This window comes from Bicyclus anynana, chromosome 1, assembly GCF_947172395.1.
Source record: "Bicyclus anynana chromosome 1, ilBicAnyn1.1, whole genome shotgun sequence".
NCBI classification, from domain to species: domain Eukaryota; kingdom Metazoa; phylum Arthropoda; class Insecta; order Lepidoptera; family Nymphalidae; genus Bicyclus; species Bicyclus anynana.
The window spans coordinates 18,182,087-18,204,310 of NC_069083.1; the positions used below are offsets into that span (position 1 = coordinate 18,182,087).

At 36.1% G+C, this 22,224-nt stretch overlaps 2 protein-coding genes across 2 annotated transcripts; one reads left to right on the plus strand and one right to left on the minus strand.

Moving 5' to 3' along the window:
* The first annotated feature begins 367 nt into the window (after positions 1-367).
* On the plus strand, positions 368-19,166 carry LOC112056718 (scm-like with four MBT domains protein 1). The gene is made up of 12 exons (XM_052881186.1): positions 368-570; positions 4,113-4,245; positions 4,754-5,031; positions 6,442-6,564; positions 7,325-7,453; positions 8,496-8,709; positions 10,761-10,901; positions 11,805-11,934; positions 13,589-13,767; positions 16,201-16,390; positions 17,431-17,606; positions 18,270-19,166. Exons 1-12 carry the CDS (start codon positions 499-501, stop codon positions 19,103-19,105), a joined length of 2,601 nt encoding a protein of 866 aa, XP_052737146.1. The 5' UTR covers positions 368-498; the 3' UTR covers positions 19,106-19,166.
* On the minus strand, positions 19,162-21,759 carry LOC112056719 (uncharacterized). The gene is made up of 2 exons (XM_024097198.2): positions 21,626-21,759; positions 19,162-20,325 (listed from the first exon to the last, which is right to left on the minus strand). Exons 1-2 carry the CDS (start codon positions 21,627-21,629, stop codon positions 19,202-19,204), a joined length of 1,128 nt encoding a protein of 375 aa, XP_023952966.2. The 5' UTR covers positions 21,630-21,759; the 3' UTR covers positions 19,162-19,201.
* Positions 21,760-22,224: the final 465 nt, after the last annotated feature.

Genomic DNA, 22,224 nt, shown 5'->3' on the forward strand with positions numbered 1-22,224 from the left:
CACTCTCAGACCAATTTACCATTGGACTTGTATCGCTCTCAAATTCAGACATCTTAATTATTTGTCTGTCATTTTTGAGGGGACGAGTTAAACAGCCATCGAAAATATTTAACGTTGGATCGTTGACCATACTTTGACAGAGGGGAAAGGCTAGTGAGGCAGGTCCCTATATAACTCGTCTGAGGTACAGCTAAGCACAAACCAATGGGCTCGAATGAGTTAGAACTCAGAGCTGCAAACCCAGTTTAAAAAAAACTTTTTTCTCTGTCTACGTATTTTAGCGGAAATTACGGAAACCGGATGTATCTTTGACTGTAACTGAGTTACCAGATGGAAAAATAAATTCGAATGAACTTCAATATTTTTTCAATTTCATTCAGTAAAAAAACTCCAAAGGAAGGGTGCTGAAGTTTCGTTTTCATGTAGAGCTTAAATTAAAATCAATTTTAAACCAATGAAGTTAATGAAGTCCCTAACTAAACCGTAGTTTGCTAAACAATGGAATTCGATTGGAATAATTATTTAGAAGATACAAAAAGCGTCGCTGTACCCGAAGAATTATTTTCTCATGTAAGTTGCGACTTTTAACTGCTGTTTAATGTTGTATAATTATTATTGATAAAAGTACTTTAGATCTAGTTTTATTTGTTTAAAAATGGTTTGTTTGAATTTGTTTGTTGATTATTTATTATGCTAAAAATAAATAATTTTTAGAGATAGCTTAGATGAGTTAAGAAAAGTTGCTGAAATATATTTTTTGAACAGATTCGCGACAAAGGCCATGGGTAAGCTATTTTTAGATCGCTGTGTACAAAAACTATTAAGATAGTCTTAATATACTAGGAAATCTCTATTAATTAATTTATTTGGTCCTATTATTTTAATTATTATTGAATTATGATTAACCATATGGAAAGCACTATCAAATGTTATTTATGTGTGCCAACTCATTACAATTGAATAATAACGAAACTAGGATTACAATAATTACAGGAAAATTAATTTCATAAATATACTAATTGTATTTTGTGTATATTATAATTAAATAACTTACCTATATTTTGTAAACTAACTGAGCAATAAAGTTAGTTTACAACATATAATAATTATTACACATACATTATAATTATTTACTTAATAAAATAAATTATCTATAATCTTAAAATAATTACCTAAGTAACATCTTTCTGTTCAATAAACTTACCTCTGCAATAAACTTAGCCTCATGAATATTAACTAATAACTCATTACTAGAACATTATGATTCAAATCCACTTTTCACAATAAGTAAGAAAAATATTTAAATAATTACTATAAAAATCACAGATGAATGATATACCTAGTAACTACCATAGAAATAATAATTAAAAATGTGAAATTAATATTGCTTTATGTGATTAATTATACTGTAACTAGTATAATGTTGTAAGTATTATTAATTATTACATGTAGTATTGTTAGTTGTAAGTATAATTTGAAATTAATCATAAAAATTATTCCTATTCTTTGTTATGATGTGACCATGGATTTAAAATTATGCACGATATGTTAATCTCAATTTTCAAGGTGACTAACTCTTTGCTGAATTTAACAATACATTGCAGTACTTATATACATGTTTTATAGAAGTGGAAATATGGAGATTCCAAAAGATACATAAATCATAAGTATAAAATATAGCATATAACTGATCACTTGCTGATAATGTTGTTTTCCATTGGTGAAGAATTTTTAAAATCAGTTCTGTAGTTTGGGAGCCTATCAGTAACAAACAAAAAATAAAGTCTGTATAATATTAATTAAGACTAGCAGACACCTGTGACTTCATACTAGTGGAAAAATCTGACTCCTTTACTGATAACTTTGATGACATCTTTAATAATAATCTAATAATATATATTTATAAAAATGAATTGCTGTTTGTTAGTCCAGCTAAAATTCGGCGGAATAGATGTATCCTATCTAGGTCTTGAAATGTTTGTGGAGGTATAGGTGAGAAAAATTAGAATAATTGCCAGGATTTTAGGAATTCTATTTTCCATAAAAACATTTAAGAGTCAAGGGGTAGTATAGAGTAGTGTACTGCTAATATAATAAATATGTGGTTCTGTTCAATCTTTTTAAAAGGAAGGAACACTATTAATTGGAATGTTTAAAAATGTCTTGACTGTAGCTCAGAATTATGAACATACAAGATATAAAAAAAATATCACAGCATTAAGAAAATTCTGTAATCTGTAATTAACAGACTACATAAAATAATAGAAAGATTATCAAAAATCTTTACTTCTATACTAATACTATAAATGCGAAAGTAAGTCTGACTGTCTGTTAACTTTTCATGACTAAACGGCTTAACCGATCAAGATGAATTTTGGTATTATGATAAATGGGACCTTGGAGCAGAACATAGCCTACTTTTTATCTATAAAATAAAAAGAAAAGGAGGTGAAATAGGGGTTGAAAGTTTCTATAGAAAGTCGTCCATTTTTAGAGTTACGGTTATAAAAATTTGTGCTTTTAAAATAATAATCTAAAAAATTTAAGAAAATTCAACCTGGGTTGAAGCAGGGGTTGAGCTTTTTTATGTCAGTCTGTCATTTTTCAAATCAAGTTATGTTTACGGTAATAGATAAATATATGGGGATTAAAAGCTTATACTAACTATTAGCAGACGAAGTCGTAGGCGTCCGCTAGTATAATATAAAACTGAATTTTAAGTTGGATAATAAATATTTAAATTTAGAATAATAAAAATTTCAGACTAAACTTCATATTTTCCTATTTTTCATATTTGGTCATAGATGCAATTCGAAGACTGGGTATGCAATTCATTGGGCAAGAATTGAATCTTAGAGCTTTCTAATTTAAGTCTGGGCCATTTGCCATTAAGGCTTTATTTTAATAATATTATTCTGCAACTGAATAAAGTTACAGGCCTTGACAGATAAGAATCTGTTAATCTATTGTAGGTACAATATGAATAAGAGGTATGTCTTATGTAAGGTTTAAGGTATGTCATATTTCTTAATCCACATGTAGAGTTCAAAAGGTTTCTCTTGGAAAAATAAAAAACACAACAAATAAAAAATATTACTTGCATAAGTAATTATATGTGCAAAGAATCTTCCATTATCTTTACAACCTTCATAAATTATATTCATATGGCCTTTAAAGGCTATTACCATCAATATTATTATTCTCTTATTTAATTTTATACCTTTTTTCCAAGGTAAAAAAATAAATAAACACTAAAAATATTTTAAAAAATATTTGTGTCCTGTGTAACCCAAGCCCAAGCAGTAGGATTTCCATAGTACACTATAATGTTGGTTCCATAGTACTAATAGTACTATAATCTTGCTGGTTGAACTATAGTCCAACCAAACTTCATACTTGTGACATTGAGAGGTTTTGTTTGTCAGAAATTGGATCCTTCCAGAAAGACAAATTGTTCTACTCACTCCTCACAAGCTCTAACACTGTTTTTACGACAAATTAAAGAAAAGAAGGGGTTTAACATATTTATTATAAAAATATTACTTGAGTTCTTTTATAAAACAATTATAAAAGAGAGGCTAATATCTTAGCATTCCATGGAATCACCGGGTGTCGAGTCCATCGCGTGGCAGAGAGAAAAACTCCGAGCAGAGTCCTGGACTTGTGACGAAAGGAATTCCTTGACAATTGATTAACACTGCCCTGCTCAGCTAGTGTTATTCTCCCTGCCTAAATTCCTACTAGAGCAGTTTTGGATAACCATTCTAATATAGAACTGGCTGCAGTTTTAGAGAGGCCAAGGTTCTACGACATACGGACTAACCCATTTATAGTTAGTTCATTTGTTTGTTCTCCCCTATCTGTATTGGAGTAGCGTGATGAGTATGAACTACATATCCCTTCTGTGTAGGAGGAGGTCTGGCCTATAGGCGAATACAGGAGGTGAGGGAGAGAGGCGTGCCCACCCTAGAATGGACCTGTGCCCATGGGCTACCAATATGGAATTCTATTATGATACTAATAATAGCCTTGATTCTGGGAGCCAGGAAATATTCCTAAATACGCCAATGGTCTGGCCCCGTAGTACTGATAATGATGATAATAACGTTTAGGTGGAAGCGAGCCTCAACAATGGCATCAAGCAGGGCATGCTGCTGGAAGTGTGCCACAAGACCAACCCGGACATGTACTGGATAGCAGAGATCACCATGGTCTGCGGACATCTGCTGCGGATCAAGTTTATAGGCAAGTTGCATTTATTCTTTACTAGCACACGCCCCGCTGTTTCGCCGTTTCCCTAGCGTAGTTCCTGTGGGAATATCGTCACGTATTTTCTAGCGTTCCCTAGGTACCACTAAAGGAAATTCCGGAACACTTATAAGATCGTTTTGGTGTCCTGTCTGTCTGTCTATTTGTCAAGACCCTTTATTTCAGGAATGCATGGAGGTATCAAATTGGAATTTCAGATCTTCATATGAAGTTATGAGAAAATCATAAATTTTAAATTTACGTAAAGAAATATACGACCGATAATTCAGGAAAAAACGCATATTTCGCGTTTTTTGCTAAATAAACGATCATTATCTTTTTATTTTTTCTCAAAACTATGCATTTGTATTTAAACCTTAAAATACAGATGTTTTGAAATTCGAGAAAAGCAAAACGCTGCGCAATTCGATTCCTACGTACGGCCCTCGGCGGTTCCGACTCGCAATTGTCCTGTTTTTTTTTTTTAAATAATGCTTTCCTGTAGGCGCGGAAACGGACTTCTGGTGCGACATATCCAAGACGAAAGTCCACCCGCTGGGCTGGTGCGGCAAGTGCGACGAGCTGGTCGAGCCGCCCGACGACATCAACGCGCGCTGCGGCAACGGCATCATCGAGCTGATGAAGCGCGCGCTGCTGGTGGGGCAGTCGGTGGCGGCCGACGCGCTCGCCAACAAGGGCCTGTCGCCCATCGACCGCATCAAGCAGGGCATGAAGGTCGAGATGCAGAACATCATCGACCCTTACCGATACTGGATCGCTACGGTGAATACTATGACAAGTCACTTTTACATCGCGTTTGCCAGACTATCCTTTTATGACTAGTAGTCTATGACCGTTTTACCCGTGTTGTTCCCGTTACTGTGAGAATGAATGAGTTTGTTGCGTTTGGAACACCAAAGTTTGGAACCCTTGTAATTTTAATTTTAAGTTTTCGACTTCACTTACCCCTATTACTCGTAAATCATGACATAACTTGATGTTTCAAAAGTGCTTGTTAAATAAGCCTAATTTAAATAAATGAATCTATACTTCTATACTAATATTATAAAACAGAAGAGTTTGTTTGTTTGAACGCACTAATATCAGGAAATACTGGTCCGTCCGATTTCTTTCACTATTAAATCGTTTATAGCCCATTTATCGAGAAAGGCTATAGGCTATATATTATCCCGGTATTCCTACGGGAAAGGGAACCACGCGGGTGAAACCATGCGGTGTCAGCTAGTATTATAATATACAAATAAAAAATAAGGAGGCTTTCTAGTAATAATAAAAAAAAATGTTCAGTTGATCCAGAGAAGGTAATTGTGGTAGACAACTATAGAGTTTGCATTGTTTATAGAAATCATGGTGAATTTTAAAGGTAACACCAGGAGCTTTAGACTTACCTTGTGAATCGTCGAAAATAGAGAGTGTGATTATTTTAAATTGTCTAGTCTGGTGACTGAGGATACTTATTTGTAGCTTTGTGGCAACCCTTCACTGAAAATGTTAAAGTTTCTACTTTCTCAAGCTCTCACACACTATTTTTTCAAAACTGAAGCTTATTAGATTAGTGATCACCTAAATAATTTTTCAATATTGAAGGTTATTAGATTAGTGATTACGTACATAATTTTTCTACATTGATGTTTATTAGATTAGTGATTACCTAAATAATTTTTCAACATTGAAGGTTATTAGATAATTTGTGATTACCTACATAATTTTTCAACATTGAAGCATATATTACTGATTACCTACATAATTTTTCAACATTGCAGCTTATTAGATTAGTGATTACCTACATAATTTTTCAAAATTGAAGCTTATATTAGTGATTACCTACATAATTTTTCAACATTGAAACTTATTAGATAAAAAAAAGAAAAAAGAAAAAGACTATCTGACAGAGAGTTACATATTTGTGCCTTTTGCCGTGCAGACCCTTGGAGTCGCAGTGCCAAAAAATTTTACCGTACCATTTCACCGCGGCTAGTTGTCTCAACTGGTGACAGAAGGGCTGGCACATTTTTTGCGCAAAGGATCAGCCTGGCTGTCCGACGCGGAAATGCAGCCAGTATTCTTGCCACCATTCCACGTGGGCATGATTTGTATAGTTGTTAGGATAAGTTAGCTTAAGTTCCTTATTGTATTCTTTCTTTTTAGATAAGTGATTACATAACGTTGCAGGTGTGTGAGAACGCCGGCGGGCGGCTGCTGCTGCGCTACGACGGCGCGGACGAGGAGCTGCCGCAGTGCTGGATGTTCTTCTGCAACCCGCGGCTCAGCAGCTTCGGCTACGTCACCAACAAGGTGGGACTCTTCGCTCCTCTTATTACCTCCCTGAATCTCTCTTCGTGGTAGTTGTCTTCACTGCTGTCGTGTCCCATTTATGTCCTCGTTGAGTTCTCCACTGTTTTCAACCACTCATTCCGGTGATCTGCTTTTCTGATAAACCACCTGTATAAATAATGCATGTATCTGCAAAGAAATAAATTGATTGATTGATTGATTGATTCATAAGCGCTGAGCGAAGGATGATAGGTCGCGCGATCGTTTGCTCTCAACTTTGCCTACAACTATGAGTTTTTCCAAGTTATCGGGAAGGCGGCGGGTAGTTGACCAAAAACACTCTAAATTCTCAGGTAACAGATACTTGAGAGCCTAGCGCCAACTCGATTTTTCTTCAGTTTTGAAGTGATTGATTATGATGACATAAGTAGTTCTCTTTGTGGTCTCCTGGTCCTCCCTGAATAACGAGTTCTATTTTTGGGCCAAAAAAATTCGTCACAACGTAGGTATCAGTAGCTACATTACATAATCCGAGATGAAGAATAGTCGCTCTTTCCTATTTGTTCTTTTTACTAGTGTAGATACTTACTCGTAATTATGCTGGATTTAGATGATAAATATGTAGGTGCAACTCCCTGATTTCGTTATTATGTTTTCTCTCTTGCCTTCAAATATTGATACAAAAAGACAATTAACGTCCAAAAAAACTATAATATTGGTGTATTGATGCTTTTTATAAATAAAAGGATGTATTAAGTTATCGTTTTGTCCCCAATGTCAGGGTTCGCCGTGGCAGTTCAAGTACCCGGGCAAGGTGAACAAGTTCTCGTGCAAGAACAAGCTCAGCGCGCAGCTGCGCCAGAGCGCCGAGGAGGCCATCAGCGAGCCCACGCCCGCCGACCTGTTCCAGGTGAGTACAGAAGTCACTGCTTCTGTACCTAATCAGGTACAGTGTACCTACTCGGGTACACTGTACTACTAGGGTACAGTGTACCTACTCGGGTACAGTGTACCTAATAGGGTACAGTGTACCTACTAGAGTACAGTGAACCTACCTAAGTACAGTTTAGTGGGAACTTGTCAACTTATCAATTTATTCATTTATTCATAATTTATATAAACACTAGTTATAGTTAATATACCCACTTATTTATATTTAACGTGGTTTCATGTATTTACCGAAACCGCGTTAAATATAAATAAGTAAAGTTAAGTATAAATAAGTAACTAATACAGTTTGAATATGGGGATAAAATATAGCTCATGTTCAGCAGAAATAATGTGTACATCCAGGTCACAAGTGCTCTGTGCTGCCTCACAATGGACAACAAAATTATAATATTTTAATTTGATTTTGTTTATTATAAACGCGAAAGTTTGTATGGATGTTAGTTTGGATGTTTGTTACGCTTTAACGCCGCTACTACTGAACTGATTTAACTGAAAGGGGAATGCCTATCCCCAGGCTTCTAAAAATGAAAATATCTAATAAAATCTTGATAATTCTACTTTAATAATGAAATAATTACTTTATCAAAAAAGTTTGCCACAACACTTTACGACATTTTCAATTCATCTTTAATTTGTCTACAATGGGGACAAGCTAAGATCTTGACTATACAGCTTGAGTATTACGATATTTTTTGAAGACTTATGATTGGTTTGTTTGTTTTCTTACTTGTTGGTAATAGAGAACCTCATATTATCATCTCCAAATACTTTTACGGGAGTATACCTACGATACCTGGGCCGGTGGGCATTCTTCTTTGGAATGGAAATAGATTTTACTCTGGATTAACACATGGGTTACTTTTTATCCCGGAAAAATCATTGTTCACGAGGGATTTGTAAACTAAATTTTAGGCGGACGAAATGGTTCCGCTAGTGGTCAATAAAAAAATTTATAATATTTTAATTTGATTGTGTTTCAATGCTAAGCTTCTCACCCTCAGCCGAGCCAAACCCTGGAGGCTCACAGCTTCTCCACCGGTATGAAGCTGGAGGCGCTCTGCCCCGGGGACTTCGCCCGCGTGCGCCCCGCCACCGTGCTGAAGATATTCAACAACCTGCACTTCCTCGTGGTCATCGACGACCACCACGACGACTACGAGGAGACCAAGATGGCGTGGCTGTGCGACAACATGCATCCGTACATATATCCTATAGGTAATGAAAAAACAACGCACGAATGGAGTTTACTCTTTCGAATCGACTGTCTAAATAGGTGTATGTTGTCCCGCAGCATACACTATGTACGTCTCAATACTGATGCCTCAAAAGTGAAAGGTGCGCAACCGAGGTGCAGCAGGCCGCTGCGTGCACTTCCGCCAACAGCGCACGGTGAAGGGTGCGCAGAATAGGTTGCGCACAGAAAACGTACCGCTGTCATTCATTCATCGAATTTTACTGCCCATATTTTTTTCATACCGGGGTCTATTTATGAAAAATCGATTATTAAGAAGTAAACTCCAAAAATTTAGCAGGTTAACTACCTCGTTCGTGCACTGGTTAGCCTATGTGGTTACGAATCACGAGGTCCTGGGGCAGGGTTATGAGAGAGAGAGAAAGGTATTTTTTTCTTTACAAGTTAGCTCTTGACTACAATCTCACCTGATGGTAAGTGATGATGCAATCTAAGATGGAAGCCGGCTAACTTGTTAGGAGGAGGATGAAAATCCACACTCGGTTTCTCCTGTTCCCGTGGGGATAAATTAACTTATGTTCATCATGGTTAATATAGGATATTAATAGTGAAAGTATTTTTTAAATTGGTTTATTCGGTTTCAGAGTCTATAGGAAACAAGCAATAAATCAAATCTTTTTTCTAACAAATGTTTTTAAGTATTTCAAACTAGTAGATGCCTCGCGGTCTTACCCGCATGGTTCCCATTCCCGTAGGAATATAGGGATAAAATATACCTATAGCCTTCCTCGATAAATGGGCTATCTAACACTGAAAGAATTCTTCAAATCGGGCCAATAGTTCCTGAAATTAGCGCGTTCAATAAAACAAACAAAGTCTTCAGCTTTATAATATTAGTATAGATAATATACAATACAGTTCTTCAATTTAAAAATAACTTTTTGGTATCACACAACACATCTGAGCGAGCATTGTATTTTGAGTTAACTAATTCACTTATCGCGATTTACAATGTAACAAATATGTATTGAAGGATGAAATATAAACGAGCTCTTGAATACATTTGCTTGGCTTTGTTATGTGTCACCTCTAGGAAATAGGGTCAAATAACCAAACATACCCAATTTTCATCATCATCATCATCATCATAATCATATCAGCCGATGGACGTCCATTGCAGGACATAGGCCTTTTGTAGGGACTTCCAAACATCACGATACTGAGCCACCTGCATCCAGCGAATCCCTGCGACTCGCTTGATGTCGTCAGTCCACCTGGTGGGGGGTCGACCAACACTGCGCTTTGTAGTGAGGGGTCGCCATTCCAGCACCTTGGGACCCCAAAGGCTCTTCGAATTATGTGCCCCGCCCATTGTCACTTCAGCTTCGCTCGTTGGCGGTGACATTGGTTCTTCTGCAGATCTCATTTCTGATTCGATTTCACAGAGAAATTCTGAGCATAGCTCGTTCCATTGCCCGCTGTGTGACTGAGCCTTCTTAGCTCACATTAGGAAGGCTGAATGTTTATGATTAGACCGATACTCATTTATTAAGTATGAAACGCAATTTTTTGATATTTTTGTATAAGATATTATTAGAAATCATGCCTTCAGTTGAGATACTAAAATTTTTTTCTTCTAAAACAGTTGAAATCCTCAGGCCAGAGTTAAAAATTTGCTAATGTGATTCCCGGTGCCTAGGTTAACGCATTAACCCGTCGGTCCACGTCGTTATAAATTACCATGTGATAATAATTTTTTATTAATTTCACATTATTACCCATTAAGCCCACCAACCCGCATGGGAGCAGCGTGTTGAGTGAAAGCTCCATATCCCTTCTCCTGTAAGGAGACAAGCCTGGGCCTTGGGCCATGTGGCACGTCGAAACACTTTCTACAAACGCTAACTCTTCGAAAATTAAAAAATGTATGGGAATGACATTTGCTATCAACGACAGGTCACGTACTGTCATTTGCATGCATTTTGCTAGTTTTCGAAGCGAAGGCTACAGGCCCAGGTTCTGTAGTAGGCCGTTTTACTCGAAAATAGGTTAATTAGGAGTCTTGTGACCTTAGGATGGGCGCAGAGGAACAAGTTGGAGCTGAAGCCGCCCAAGGTGTGGAAGGAGGGCACGTTCGACTGGGAGGAGTACCTCACCATGACCGCCTCGGTGCCTGCGCCCGACTACTGCTTCGGGAACAAGGAGTTGCCCAAAGGTTCGCTTTTCTTTACCTTTATATCACTCAGTTGTGGGTTGAAAATCAAAACAGCTATATAAGAGGGAATATGTAATTCTTTTATCAGGCAATTTATTAATTTAACAAATTCATCAAAATTAAACCAATGATTCACATAGTGTTGCAGGTAAAGGGTAATTTACTGGACCGATTTTGAAAATTCTTTAATAGATAACCAGGTCATTTGCGTACTATTATTGCGTAATATGCTATTTAATTGCCATTGCACGCCAACTATGGCAGGATATGTGTTTAAATATAATATAAATGAGCCATGTAAATGTATCATATTCTGGCGAAATAAAAATTGATTGATTGATTAATTGATTGATTAAGGAGTTTGAAGCATAATTTGCTTTGCGGGGTTAACAGATAAGAAAGGATGAAAGGTCCAATCTGATCCCCAATTGTATTTGGATTGTAATCAATCTGGACCACAATTGTTCAAATATAAATTGTAGTCAATGAATCAATACATACATATAAAAAAATTATATGATTTATGTTTTCGTAAGTGTAGTGTGTGTATAGTCATATGTTGTGTACACTAAACAATACTAAAACAAAAAAAAAAATGTTTGTCTCTGTCTTATATTTGTGTAGACTAGTTGGAACTGCTAAACCGATTTAATTGAGACTTTCGCTAGAAGACAGAAGAGGTAATTGAGCAATATATAGGCTACTTTTATCGTGAAAAAAATCCAATAGTTTCCACTATTGTGGAAAACTTATCACGCTGACAAACGTTGGCGTCCGCTAGTGTAATATATAAATATCGTACTCTAAAATTGCTCTACCGATTTTAATATTTTTTTTTTTATTTGGTAGCTATATTATATAGAAATAGCGTAATCTTATTTGCTATGTTCTCATCATGTACAGGTATAGAAGTGAACATGAAGCTGGAAGCCGTGAACCCGCTGAAGCACGAGGAGATCCACGTGGCGTCCGTGGAGGCTGTCGTCGAGCACATGCTGTGCGTGCAGCTGCTGCCCATCGGGGAGAAGTACTGGTACGTAGCTTTACTACTTTCTAGAGAAAGCCCGCGACTTCGTCCGCCTCATCATTATCATCCCATATTCGGCTCACTGCTGAGCTCGAGTCACCTCTCAGAATGAGAGGAGTTAGGCCAATATTCACGTTGGCCCAATGCGGATTGGCAGACTTCACACATGCAGAGAATTAAAAAAATTCTCAGGTATGCAGGTTTCCTCACGACGTTTTTCCTTCACAGTTTTGAGACACGTGATATTTAAAATCTTAAAATGCACACACCAAAAAAATTGGAGGTGCATGTCCTGGACCAGATTCGAACCCACACCCTCCGGAATTAAAGGCAGAGTTCATATGGACTGGGCTATCACAGCTATATTTCTGTGAATACAGAGATAAAATATAGCCTCACCGGAAAACATGGTGTTGGTCGTGGAACTACTAGGTGGACCGAGTACACCGAGCGGGTTGCAGGAAGTCGGAAAAAGCTGGCAATTCGAGACCGTTGTGTTTGGAAGTCCATGCAAGAGACGTATGTCCAACAGTGGACGTCCATCGGCTGCATCGATCTCGTATTAAAAAAGTGGATGCAAAATCAGTGACCAAAAAACGTCCCCACTCAATGAGTGCCAAAAACAACTTCTTGGCACTCAATTCAAGTAATCGCATTTGCAAATTCAATCTTAAACTCAATCCTTAAGGTTGAATTTGCTCTGAATTTGAGATTTTATTAAATATTGGACTATATGTAAAGGCCTTTAGGTATAATTTTCTTTATCAATAATTCTAAAACTGTCAAACCAAAATTGGCCAGTTTTTAAGTGAAATTTTCTACATGATTGTGCATCCTTTTATTATATAATTGGTCAATGTCTGGGTGTTGATAATAATGACGATAATTTTGCCGACTTAAGTGGGATAAATTAAAGGAGGTGATGATGAATATGGTTATAATTTTTATATATTATATAATTTTTGGCTGGTGGGAGGCTTCGGCCGCGGCCAGTTATCACCCTACCGGCAAAGACGTACCGCCAAGCGATTTAGCGTTCCGGTACGATGCCGTGTAGAAACCGAAAGGGGTGTGGATTTTCGTCCTCCTCCTAACAAGTTAGCCTGCTTCCATCTTAGACTGCATCATCACTTACCATCAGGTGAGATTGTAGTCAAGGGCTGACTTGTAAAGAATAAAAATATAAAAAAATTTAATATAAATTTAAATATTTAATAATGACAACAAAATTAAATAGATCAAAACACTGTATTTATTATTTTTCTATCAACTGCAATGAGTGAAAACTAACATTATGACGTCACACGCGCTCGGGTTTGTTCGAGAGTTGTCGGCGTGTCTTCGGTATTGGATTAAATTTTTTTTTTTTATTTTGAAATAACTTTTGAATTATTGCGAAAAAAAAAATATAGTTTTGTTATAAAACTAATATATAGTCTTTCCATTTATCACAAAAAAATATTTTTCAAAAACCCAATTGGTCAATGTCTGGGTGTTGATAATAATGATGATGACTTTGCCGACTTAAGTGGGATAATATACTTAAGACATGGCTGTACGGTATAATACCTTTGCCTTTTCCATACAGGAAAGAATAAAGGAAAAAAAAAAATTAAGTGGGATAAATTAAAGGAGCCGATGGATGTCCCACGTGCTGCAGGTACTCTGCGGACAGCGACCTGCTGTTCCCGGTGGGCTGGTGCGACAGCAACGGCTACGAGCTGCACATCCCCGACCCGCAGCCGCCGCCCGCGCCGCCGCCGGAGCCGCGCGCGCCCGACCACAGGCCGCCCGACGAGTGGTGCGACCGGATCTTCTTCAACTACAAGTGCTATGCAGGTTCTAGTCTTATTAATGCCACTTCATGTTAAACTGTAGACAGAGAAGTAAATAGACAAGTGAGTCGACTCACTTTATTTTTTTTTTAAATAAATAAATATACTTAAACAATCTAGCCCCAAAGTAAGCATACAGAGTAGCTTGTGTTATGGGTGCTAAGATAGTTGATATTATAATATTAATATACAATTATATACTACATATAAATACTTATATAATGTATAAATACACCGCGATTACTTAACCGATTTAGCTAAAAGGAGATGGTCCATTTCAGGTCCACTCTTGTACCCCGTATCATTAAATTTTAAAAAATAACAAGAATTTTATTAAAATTTATTAAAGTGAATAAATCTAACTAAATAAAATAAAAACCCTAAGTTGCGCCCATATAACAACTATGAACATTACTAGACTTCATGAACATTATCTTTCTTTATTATCATAGATCGTTATATTATATGTATGTATGTATGTATATATGTATTTATTTAGTTATTATTTATATATAGTATTGATATGTACTGTTATAATTTATATATTTATTTTAATTTATTTATTAGTGTTATTTTTAATGTATTTAATATTATTTACTTTTATTATTTATGTATAAAGTATAATATGTTTCCTCACTTTTTTTCTGTTGTACCTATCCATTTCTTTTGTTTAATATCTCTCCCACTGCCAATGGTCACTGGCAGAGATCTCTTATAGAGATAAGTGTTTCCTTGTCCACTGTTTTTCTTTTTACTTTTGTGTGTTACTAATATTGGTACAAAATAAATTAAAAAAAAAAAAAAAAAACTATGACATAACAATGGGGATGATGACTAGGTTTGAATATATTGATTTTTATGATACATTCGGGTAAATAAGGTCAATGTTAACTGATTTATACATAAAAAGCAAAGATTGTCTGGAAAATAAATAAGATTATAAAATTTCAAAATCTATTATTTTTTTTAATCTTAATTAGATGAAAATTCATACAGTTTTAGCTTCCTTACATTAAATGTGACATTTTTCAATAAATGAACTATAAACATAAACGCACAAATAATAAAGATATTAGTAATTTTGTTTGAACGCCCATACAAACCTAACGATCAGCGAGCCAACGACGTCACTAAATCGTGCCATTTTGTATGGAGCGTTTTTCAGGGATTGCTGGCTTTGCTATTAGTATACTCTTAATTTATATACAATTTAAAAAACTGTCATCATCCCTATTCTCTCTCTGTTCTCTTCACTCTGTTTACAGAGAAGTAAATAAACAAGTGTGTCGACTCACTTCATGGTTTCCCGAGATTGTTACTCTTTGACGCCGCGATTACTTAACCGATTTAGCTGAAAGGAGATGGTCCATTTCAGGTCCACTCTTGTACCCCGTATCATTAAAATTTTAAAATACGAGAATTTTATTAAAATTTATTAAAGTGAATAAATTTAAATAAATAAAATAAAAACCCAAGTTTTTGATTTATATCAAGATGGCGCCCATAGAACGACTATGACATGACAATTGACAGCAAACGTCAAATCGATTACTGCATTGAAAACGTCATCTATCCGCCATTATTACTTTTACTAATGTTGCATTTCTTGGGAGATAATGATTATTATTTCTAAAGAATTAAAGTAAATTCGTAGATTTGTATAATCAAAAATAGTTAAAACATATCTTCTTTTATTTCCGCTCCATACAATTTTGGACCATTTCCTTTGTATTGAAAATAGACCATATAATAGATTAGCACAAGTTTTCATTTGTGTTTTCGTAAGTGTTTATAGTCATATGCTGAATATTATTTCGACAGAATTAAAGTAAATTCGTAGATTTGTATAATCAAAAATAGTTACAAAATATCTTCATTTATTTCCGCCAGGGTACAATGACTGATCCTGGGCTCCATACAATTTTAGACCATCTCCTTTGTATTGAAAATAGACCATATAATATTTATATGATTAGCACAAGTTGTCCTGTTAGAAACTATGGTTCCTGCAAGATTTGCAAAAAACTGATTGTAATGATGGTATGAACCCTTTCACGCAAAAACTACTGACTGGATTTGGCTGTTATTTGGAGAAAAAAATTGGAAACCACAATTTTACGTAGACAAAGTCACGGGTATCAGCTAGTATACTATAAGTTTCTGACATCTGCTCAGGACGAAACACACAAGCATCGCGGATGGACAAGCTTTGTATAAGATTTACTCAGTAATCGGGTTGTTGTTAGAATTCTTTTGCTGATTTTTCTTATATTTCGAGTTCGAGGTCATATAATTCAAATTAGGAAAACATCCGTTAGATTTCCAACGATGTATATTATATGGATTAGCAGTAGAAATAACTGTTATAATTACTTACTCATTCTTACAAGACTTTAATAAAATACTTTAATTGTAGAGTGATTTTTCTTTATTGTAGGTCCATCAATAAGTAGGAACAAGCTGTCTCAACTCCCGAAAGCGGTCGGTCCGGGACCCTTGCTGCTGGTCCTCAAAGAGGTGCTGAACAAAATCATATCAGCTTCATACAAGCCGGCCAAGCTGCTCAAGGATTGGGAGACTGAGGGACCTCCGGAGGAAGGCATGCGGCTTGAAATGCTTAGAGCCAAGTAAGTAAAATTATGGCCAGGCCTTCCTAGGAGATCTGTAGGTCTAAGATGCGACCCGTCGAATCGGAGCTGCTCTGTTTCTTTTTCTTCCCAATCTTCCCAATGCAACGAAGGAGAGAGCGATATTTCCGGTTCACCGCTATTGGTTGACGATATTTCATTGTTTTCATGTCGCGTATTGATATGGAGCTTAGACACACCAAGCTGCTCCAATGGGAGTTGGCGAGCTTTGAGTGATAATGTTGAACTTTTAAATGAATAATTTAATACACATACTCGTAATGCACTGCTGTACAATCGATCTATCAATCCCACGACTTGCCACGATATTTATTAACAACTAGCGCATGCCCGCGACTGAGTCTTTGTGAAATTCAATTATGTACAAATCCCGCGGGAACCGTGTATTTTTTCCAAGATAAAAAATGGCCTATTTGTTGTCAATAACCTCCTCTACCTTTCAGCAAAGTCCCAGGAAAATCAGTTCAGCCGTTCCAAAGATTAGCCCAAGACAAACAGACTGACAGGCGGAGATAGATTTTGTCCCCCTCCTAGCTTCTCGCCACGAGGAGATTATGTCGGACTTCAACTAAAACCCCACGGTGTTCCAACTCGTTACCTGATGACTGGGCCACGGGAATTTTGGACATAGACTACTTTTTGACCCGAAAAATCCATGGTTTCCGCGAGATTTTCAAAAACTAATTGTAATTAATGTCTCGATTTGTCACGAAACAATTTGTGGAAACCCTGATACCACGCGTACAAAGTCGCGGGTATCAGCTAGTTTATTAAAATGTACCTACCTAATGATTAATTTCTACTCGTTGGCTTTGGCCGGGGCTAGTAATCACCCTACCGGCAAAGACGTACTGCTAAGCGAATTACCGTTCTGTACGATGTCGCGAAAGGGGTGTGGCTTTTCATCCTCCCCCTAACAAGTTAGCTTCCATCTTAGATTTCAGCATCATATACCATCAGGTGAGATTGTAGTCGTGGGAACTTGTAAAGAATGAAAAAAAAACTTGTCCATTCCACAGACTCAAAAGCAGCACATACCACGCGTACGTGCCGATAGCGACGACGTCCGACCGCGTGTCGTCGTTCTGTCGCGAGGTGTGCGTCAAGCTGCAGGCGTGCCCCACGCTGTTCGGGCCCGTGGAGTACCAGGAGCAGTGCCCCAACCATTGCCAGCAAGTTGAGAAGTCTACATTCCGTAAGTTAAACTGTACTTCGGTATCAGTATCACTCTAATATTATAAAGGCGAAAGTTTGTGTTTTTTTACATTCTACTATCCTACTTCCTACTATCCTATCCTACTAATATTATAAACGCGAATGTTTGTATAGATGTTTGGATGTTTGCATGTTTGTTACTCTTTAACGCCGCTGAAATTAAAAATGGAAATAGATTTTACTCTGGATTGACACATAGGCTACTTTTTATCCCGAAAAAATCATGGTTTCCCGAGATTTGCGAAAAGTGATGATTTTGATGATATGAATGTTTGTTACTCTTTCACGCCTCGACTAAAACCGAACTGAACCGAATTAGCTGATATTTGGTATTAAGATATACTATAGCCTGGATTAACACATAGACTACTTTTTATCCCGGAAAAATCCATGGTTCCCGAGGGATTTGTGAAAAACTCGCGGACAAGGTCGCGGGAGTCAGCTAGTATTTTATAGATTTTAAATAGTGTTATCGACAAGAGTGCTGTACATCACTACAAGTGTCCGCTCTGCTCTCACGTTTTATTGCCAAACGAGATTGAATGGCATAATAATTATTGGATTAATTTTTCCCAACTATGGAATCTACTATGGAAAATATCTCTGGCATTATTTTAATTTTTGAAATGTTATTAACTTCCAGATAACGGTACAGAGAGGCGTGGCAGGCCGAAGGGTAGTGTGAATGGGAAACGAAAAAAGAAGAAGGGGGCTCCAGAGAAGCGGGAGAAAGAACAACCACCCATACAAGAGGTAGAGAACATCAGAGACAGAGAGTCAGTTGAAAGCGAACACAGTGCGGGCTCCACACCACCCTCGGAAAGCGGCACTAGACCCAACTCACCAGACAGTGTCACAGATTACAAAAGGAGTACAAGGAGAAAACGCGAAGCCAAAAACAATTTCCCCAAAATGGAAATGAAAACCCGTGGAGCTAAACTACCTAACTTTGCTCTACAAATGAAAGAAGCGCACTGGGATAAAAAGGACGTAGAGACAATCTATGGCAATTCCTGCGCAAATAAAAAACAAAACGATAGTGATACAGAAAATGAGACCAACGAAAGCAGTTGCAATTCGAGGGACGCCAAAAATATTTCGGATGTGTCGGATTCGGAAGAACCTGAATTGAAAAAGCTCAAGTTTCATACAGATGATCCGCTGCCGACGGATAATAAAATGTTTGAGAAAGACACAGCACTGACTTTGATGAAGGGCAAAATGAAAATGAGCCGCAACCCGCTAAATTGGTCCATTGACGACGTATACAATTATCTCATCAACACAGAGGACTGCAAGCTTATCGCCGACAAAATGAAGCAAGAAGAAATAGACGGAGAAGCGTTCGTGATGCTCGACCTGCCCACAATCACGGATTTTTTACATATGAAAAAAGAGTATGCAATTCAACTTTGCAAACACATTACAATGATTAAGTGGTATTGTATAGATCATTTTGAGGAAAACGGCGATACTTGAATTTATTTATTTTACCTGTTAATGTATTATTGTCTAGTCGCAAATAAATTTGTTGAAATTTTTTATGGTTTTATTAGAAATACAAGGTTAACCGGGTTAACTCCTGCGGAGCTTTCTGCAGATATAATTACATATTTTAAAAAGGAAGAATTTACTCTCCTCTTCTATTATTTCACAATTAAAATTTTCATCCAAGTGTATGTTTTTCTTCACACTGGCAATTTTTACTGGTATTTCTCTATCCTTGGCACGACTCTCTTGCTCTAGTTTCACATAGTTTTCTATTTGAAATTTTTTAGCTGTTATCTTTTGTATGTTTTCTGCAGATGCCACCTGGTTTTCTGTAATACCAATGTTCTTTGCTCTGATGTTTATTTCAGAAAGCATTTTGCGATTTGCTACATTAAATTCCACACTCTCAATATAGGACGCTAGATCTACAGTAAAAATTGTGTCTTTTGGCTTAACGTCAGGATTAAACTTAGAACTGTTGTCGTCAAAAGTAGAATCCGTCAAATAATTGTTGTTTAGAAAACTATCCATATCAGAAACTTCTTTATCAGATTTTTTTGAATCTTCTACGTTAACTTTGCTCGATTTTACTACCGCCTGGTCTGAAATTTGTTGATTTTCCGGTATTTCTTTGTCACTAACCGAATTAGACGATCCTATACTGTGAATCATATCTTTAATGAAATCCTCCATTTCTGTGAATGATTCTCCTTTATTCTTTTCCAAGATTTCTTTAAACTTTTTCTTATACAGTTCAAAGTCGTTCATGTTGGTATAAAAATTGTCAAAGATTTGTTGGACTGTAGACTTGAAGAGTTTAATGTTTGAATCAAGGCTGCTCACTTCGTCGTCGGTTTGTAACTCTTGGGACATTTTGCTGAATATATTCATTTCTAGTTTATCGAGATCTGAATTTGTAAGGGAGTCCTTATGGTCTCTTGATGTAGAATTGTTGTCCTCACTGAACGAGTGGTCGTTGAAACTGCTATCATCCTTGACGGGAATTTCATCGTGCTCGTAGTTTTTGTAATACTCTTTATTGGATACTGAGTTGGTACCCTTGGAGCCGATGTAACTGGCGCTCTGAGTCTTCGAAGTATAACAAACATTAGCGTCCGATTTACATATGACGTGGGAATTCGTCTGCCCAGACGAAAATGAGTAATGACTGTGATTCTTTTTAACACTCGCTGCCGATTTAACATCGCCTAAAATATGGTGAAATATTAAAATCGTTAACGATTAAGGATAGTTGGAAATTATAATAGATAGATTTTCAATAAGCATCATCTGTACTATAACATCAGATATACAGGGTGTTGCCGGAATATTTCCCATATCTTCAAGGTGTTGACGAGTCCACTTGTAGGAGCCGAACTGCATAATTATTTTTTTTTAACTAAAAACAAACAATGTTTTATACAAAGTAATTCAAATAATTCCGATTATTCATGTAACACCTTTATTAGTATAGTCTTCCTTGTTAAATGGGCTATCTAACACTGAAAAAATTTTTCAAACAGAACAATAGTTACTGATTTTAGCGCGTTCAATCAAACAAACAAACTCTTCAGCTTTATAATAATAGTATAGATGAATATTAATACCACCCGTAGTCGAGTAACTCGTAACCTTCATGATCGCGGTTATAATGCAATACGTATGGGTTCAAAACTAGTCGGGCATACTCCGACGTTGTATCACTCGCGTTTTAGCTGTGTTTCATAATAAATTTATTAGTCTACATATTTGTACATAATGTACAGAGTGCCCGTAAGTATTTCATGTAACTCTTGGGTTATTATTCTTAAAGGTTTATGTTCTTTAAAGAAAATTAATTAAAAATGTCTAAGGAACTTGTGTTCTAAAATGACTATTTCCGGATTAACAAAAATTTATTTTGTAAATATCGAGATCTTAAATTGTGTGCCTTACAATGCATCCTTATTTTATGATCTAGCCAAACTTATTTATTGTTAAATATTATGAAGTATTATATTTTTTTTATACCTAGCTTACTAGTGAAGTGCGAAGTGCGAGTTGCAATATCTCGTTGATATCGCCAGTCTTACCACTACTATTACGTATTTTATAATGCTAGGATAGATATAGGCGTGTGTTACATATGGTCGGAATTATTTGAAGTTTGAACTACTTTGTATGAAAACAAAGTTTTTAATTTTTATTTAAAAAAATATTGGGTACCTAGACAGTTTGGCTCCTTTATGTGGACTCAACACCTTGAAGTTATGGAGCATCCTGTAAATTGCATATAAATGTAGGTATATGACTATAGTTTAAGTACTTATATAATGTATCTACGTATTAAGTTTATTATATATACTACTTATAAATACTTATAAAACACACCCCGACACTGGAAAACACCAATGTTTTCTAGTGTCGGGGTGTACACAAACTGTATTCGGAGGGTACAAACTATGTGGATTGTGTAATGTCTATAGCGCCAAATGGTAAGTAAGCTATTAATAAAATATAAGTACAAACCCATTTTGAGTAGAAATGGAGACAGGAGTAGTAGACAGTAAAATAAACAAATAATTTTAAATTATATGCAAAGAATTGATGTTTTATTAAAGAAAATATTTTAATAAAGAAAACATGTAATTCAACATGTTATATTTAAATTTAACGCCAAATTCCTAAGAAACAACAGATAACAATGGTAAAAAAACCGAGTAAAGACAAACCTAAGAATGGAGCAATGGCCAGTGAGTAATTTAATGTAGTGTTGAATAATTCTTAAAATTTTTGTAAATCCAACACATTACAAATAAAATGGATACAACTTTTAATATTTTGCTATTTTCTCTAAAATTCTTACAAAGTTCATGAATCCAATCCAAGGGCCCAAACATGTTAGAACTCAAAGCCATAAAAACCAAATATTGTTTAAGAATAATGACTTGTCTATGTGCATATAACAGATTAGAAAACCTTTTTTAGGCAGTCTACAGTCGAAAGTTTTAATAAATTATTTTCCATCAACGCATAACAAAGTATGACCACGGAATAGAAAGCATTACTGGTTAATAGCTATTTAATTCATTTCCAGGCTAGCAATGTTTTTAATAGAGTTTCTTTAT

What these genes read in the sequence shown, in the direction of transcription:
- LOC112056718 (XM_052881186.1), top strand. Translation starts at nt 499, where the DNA reads ATGGAATTCGATTGGAATAATTATTTAGAAGATACAAAAAGCGTCGCT. An exon ending in GCTGCGGATCAAGTTTATAG is followed by an intron (nt 4,246 to 4,753) that starts GCAAGTTGCATT and finishes GCTTTCCTGTAG; the next exon opens with GCGCGGAAACGGACTTCTGG. An exon ending in CTTGAAATGCTTAGAGCCAA is followed by an intron (nt 16,391 to 17,430) that starts GTAAGTAAAATT and finishes TCCATTCCACAG; the next exon opens with ACTCAAAAGCAGCACATACC.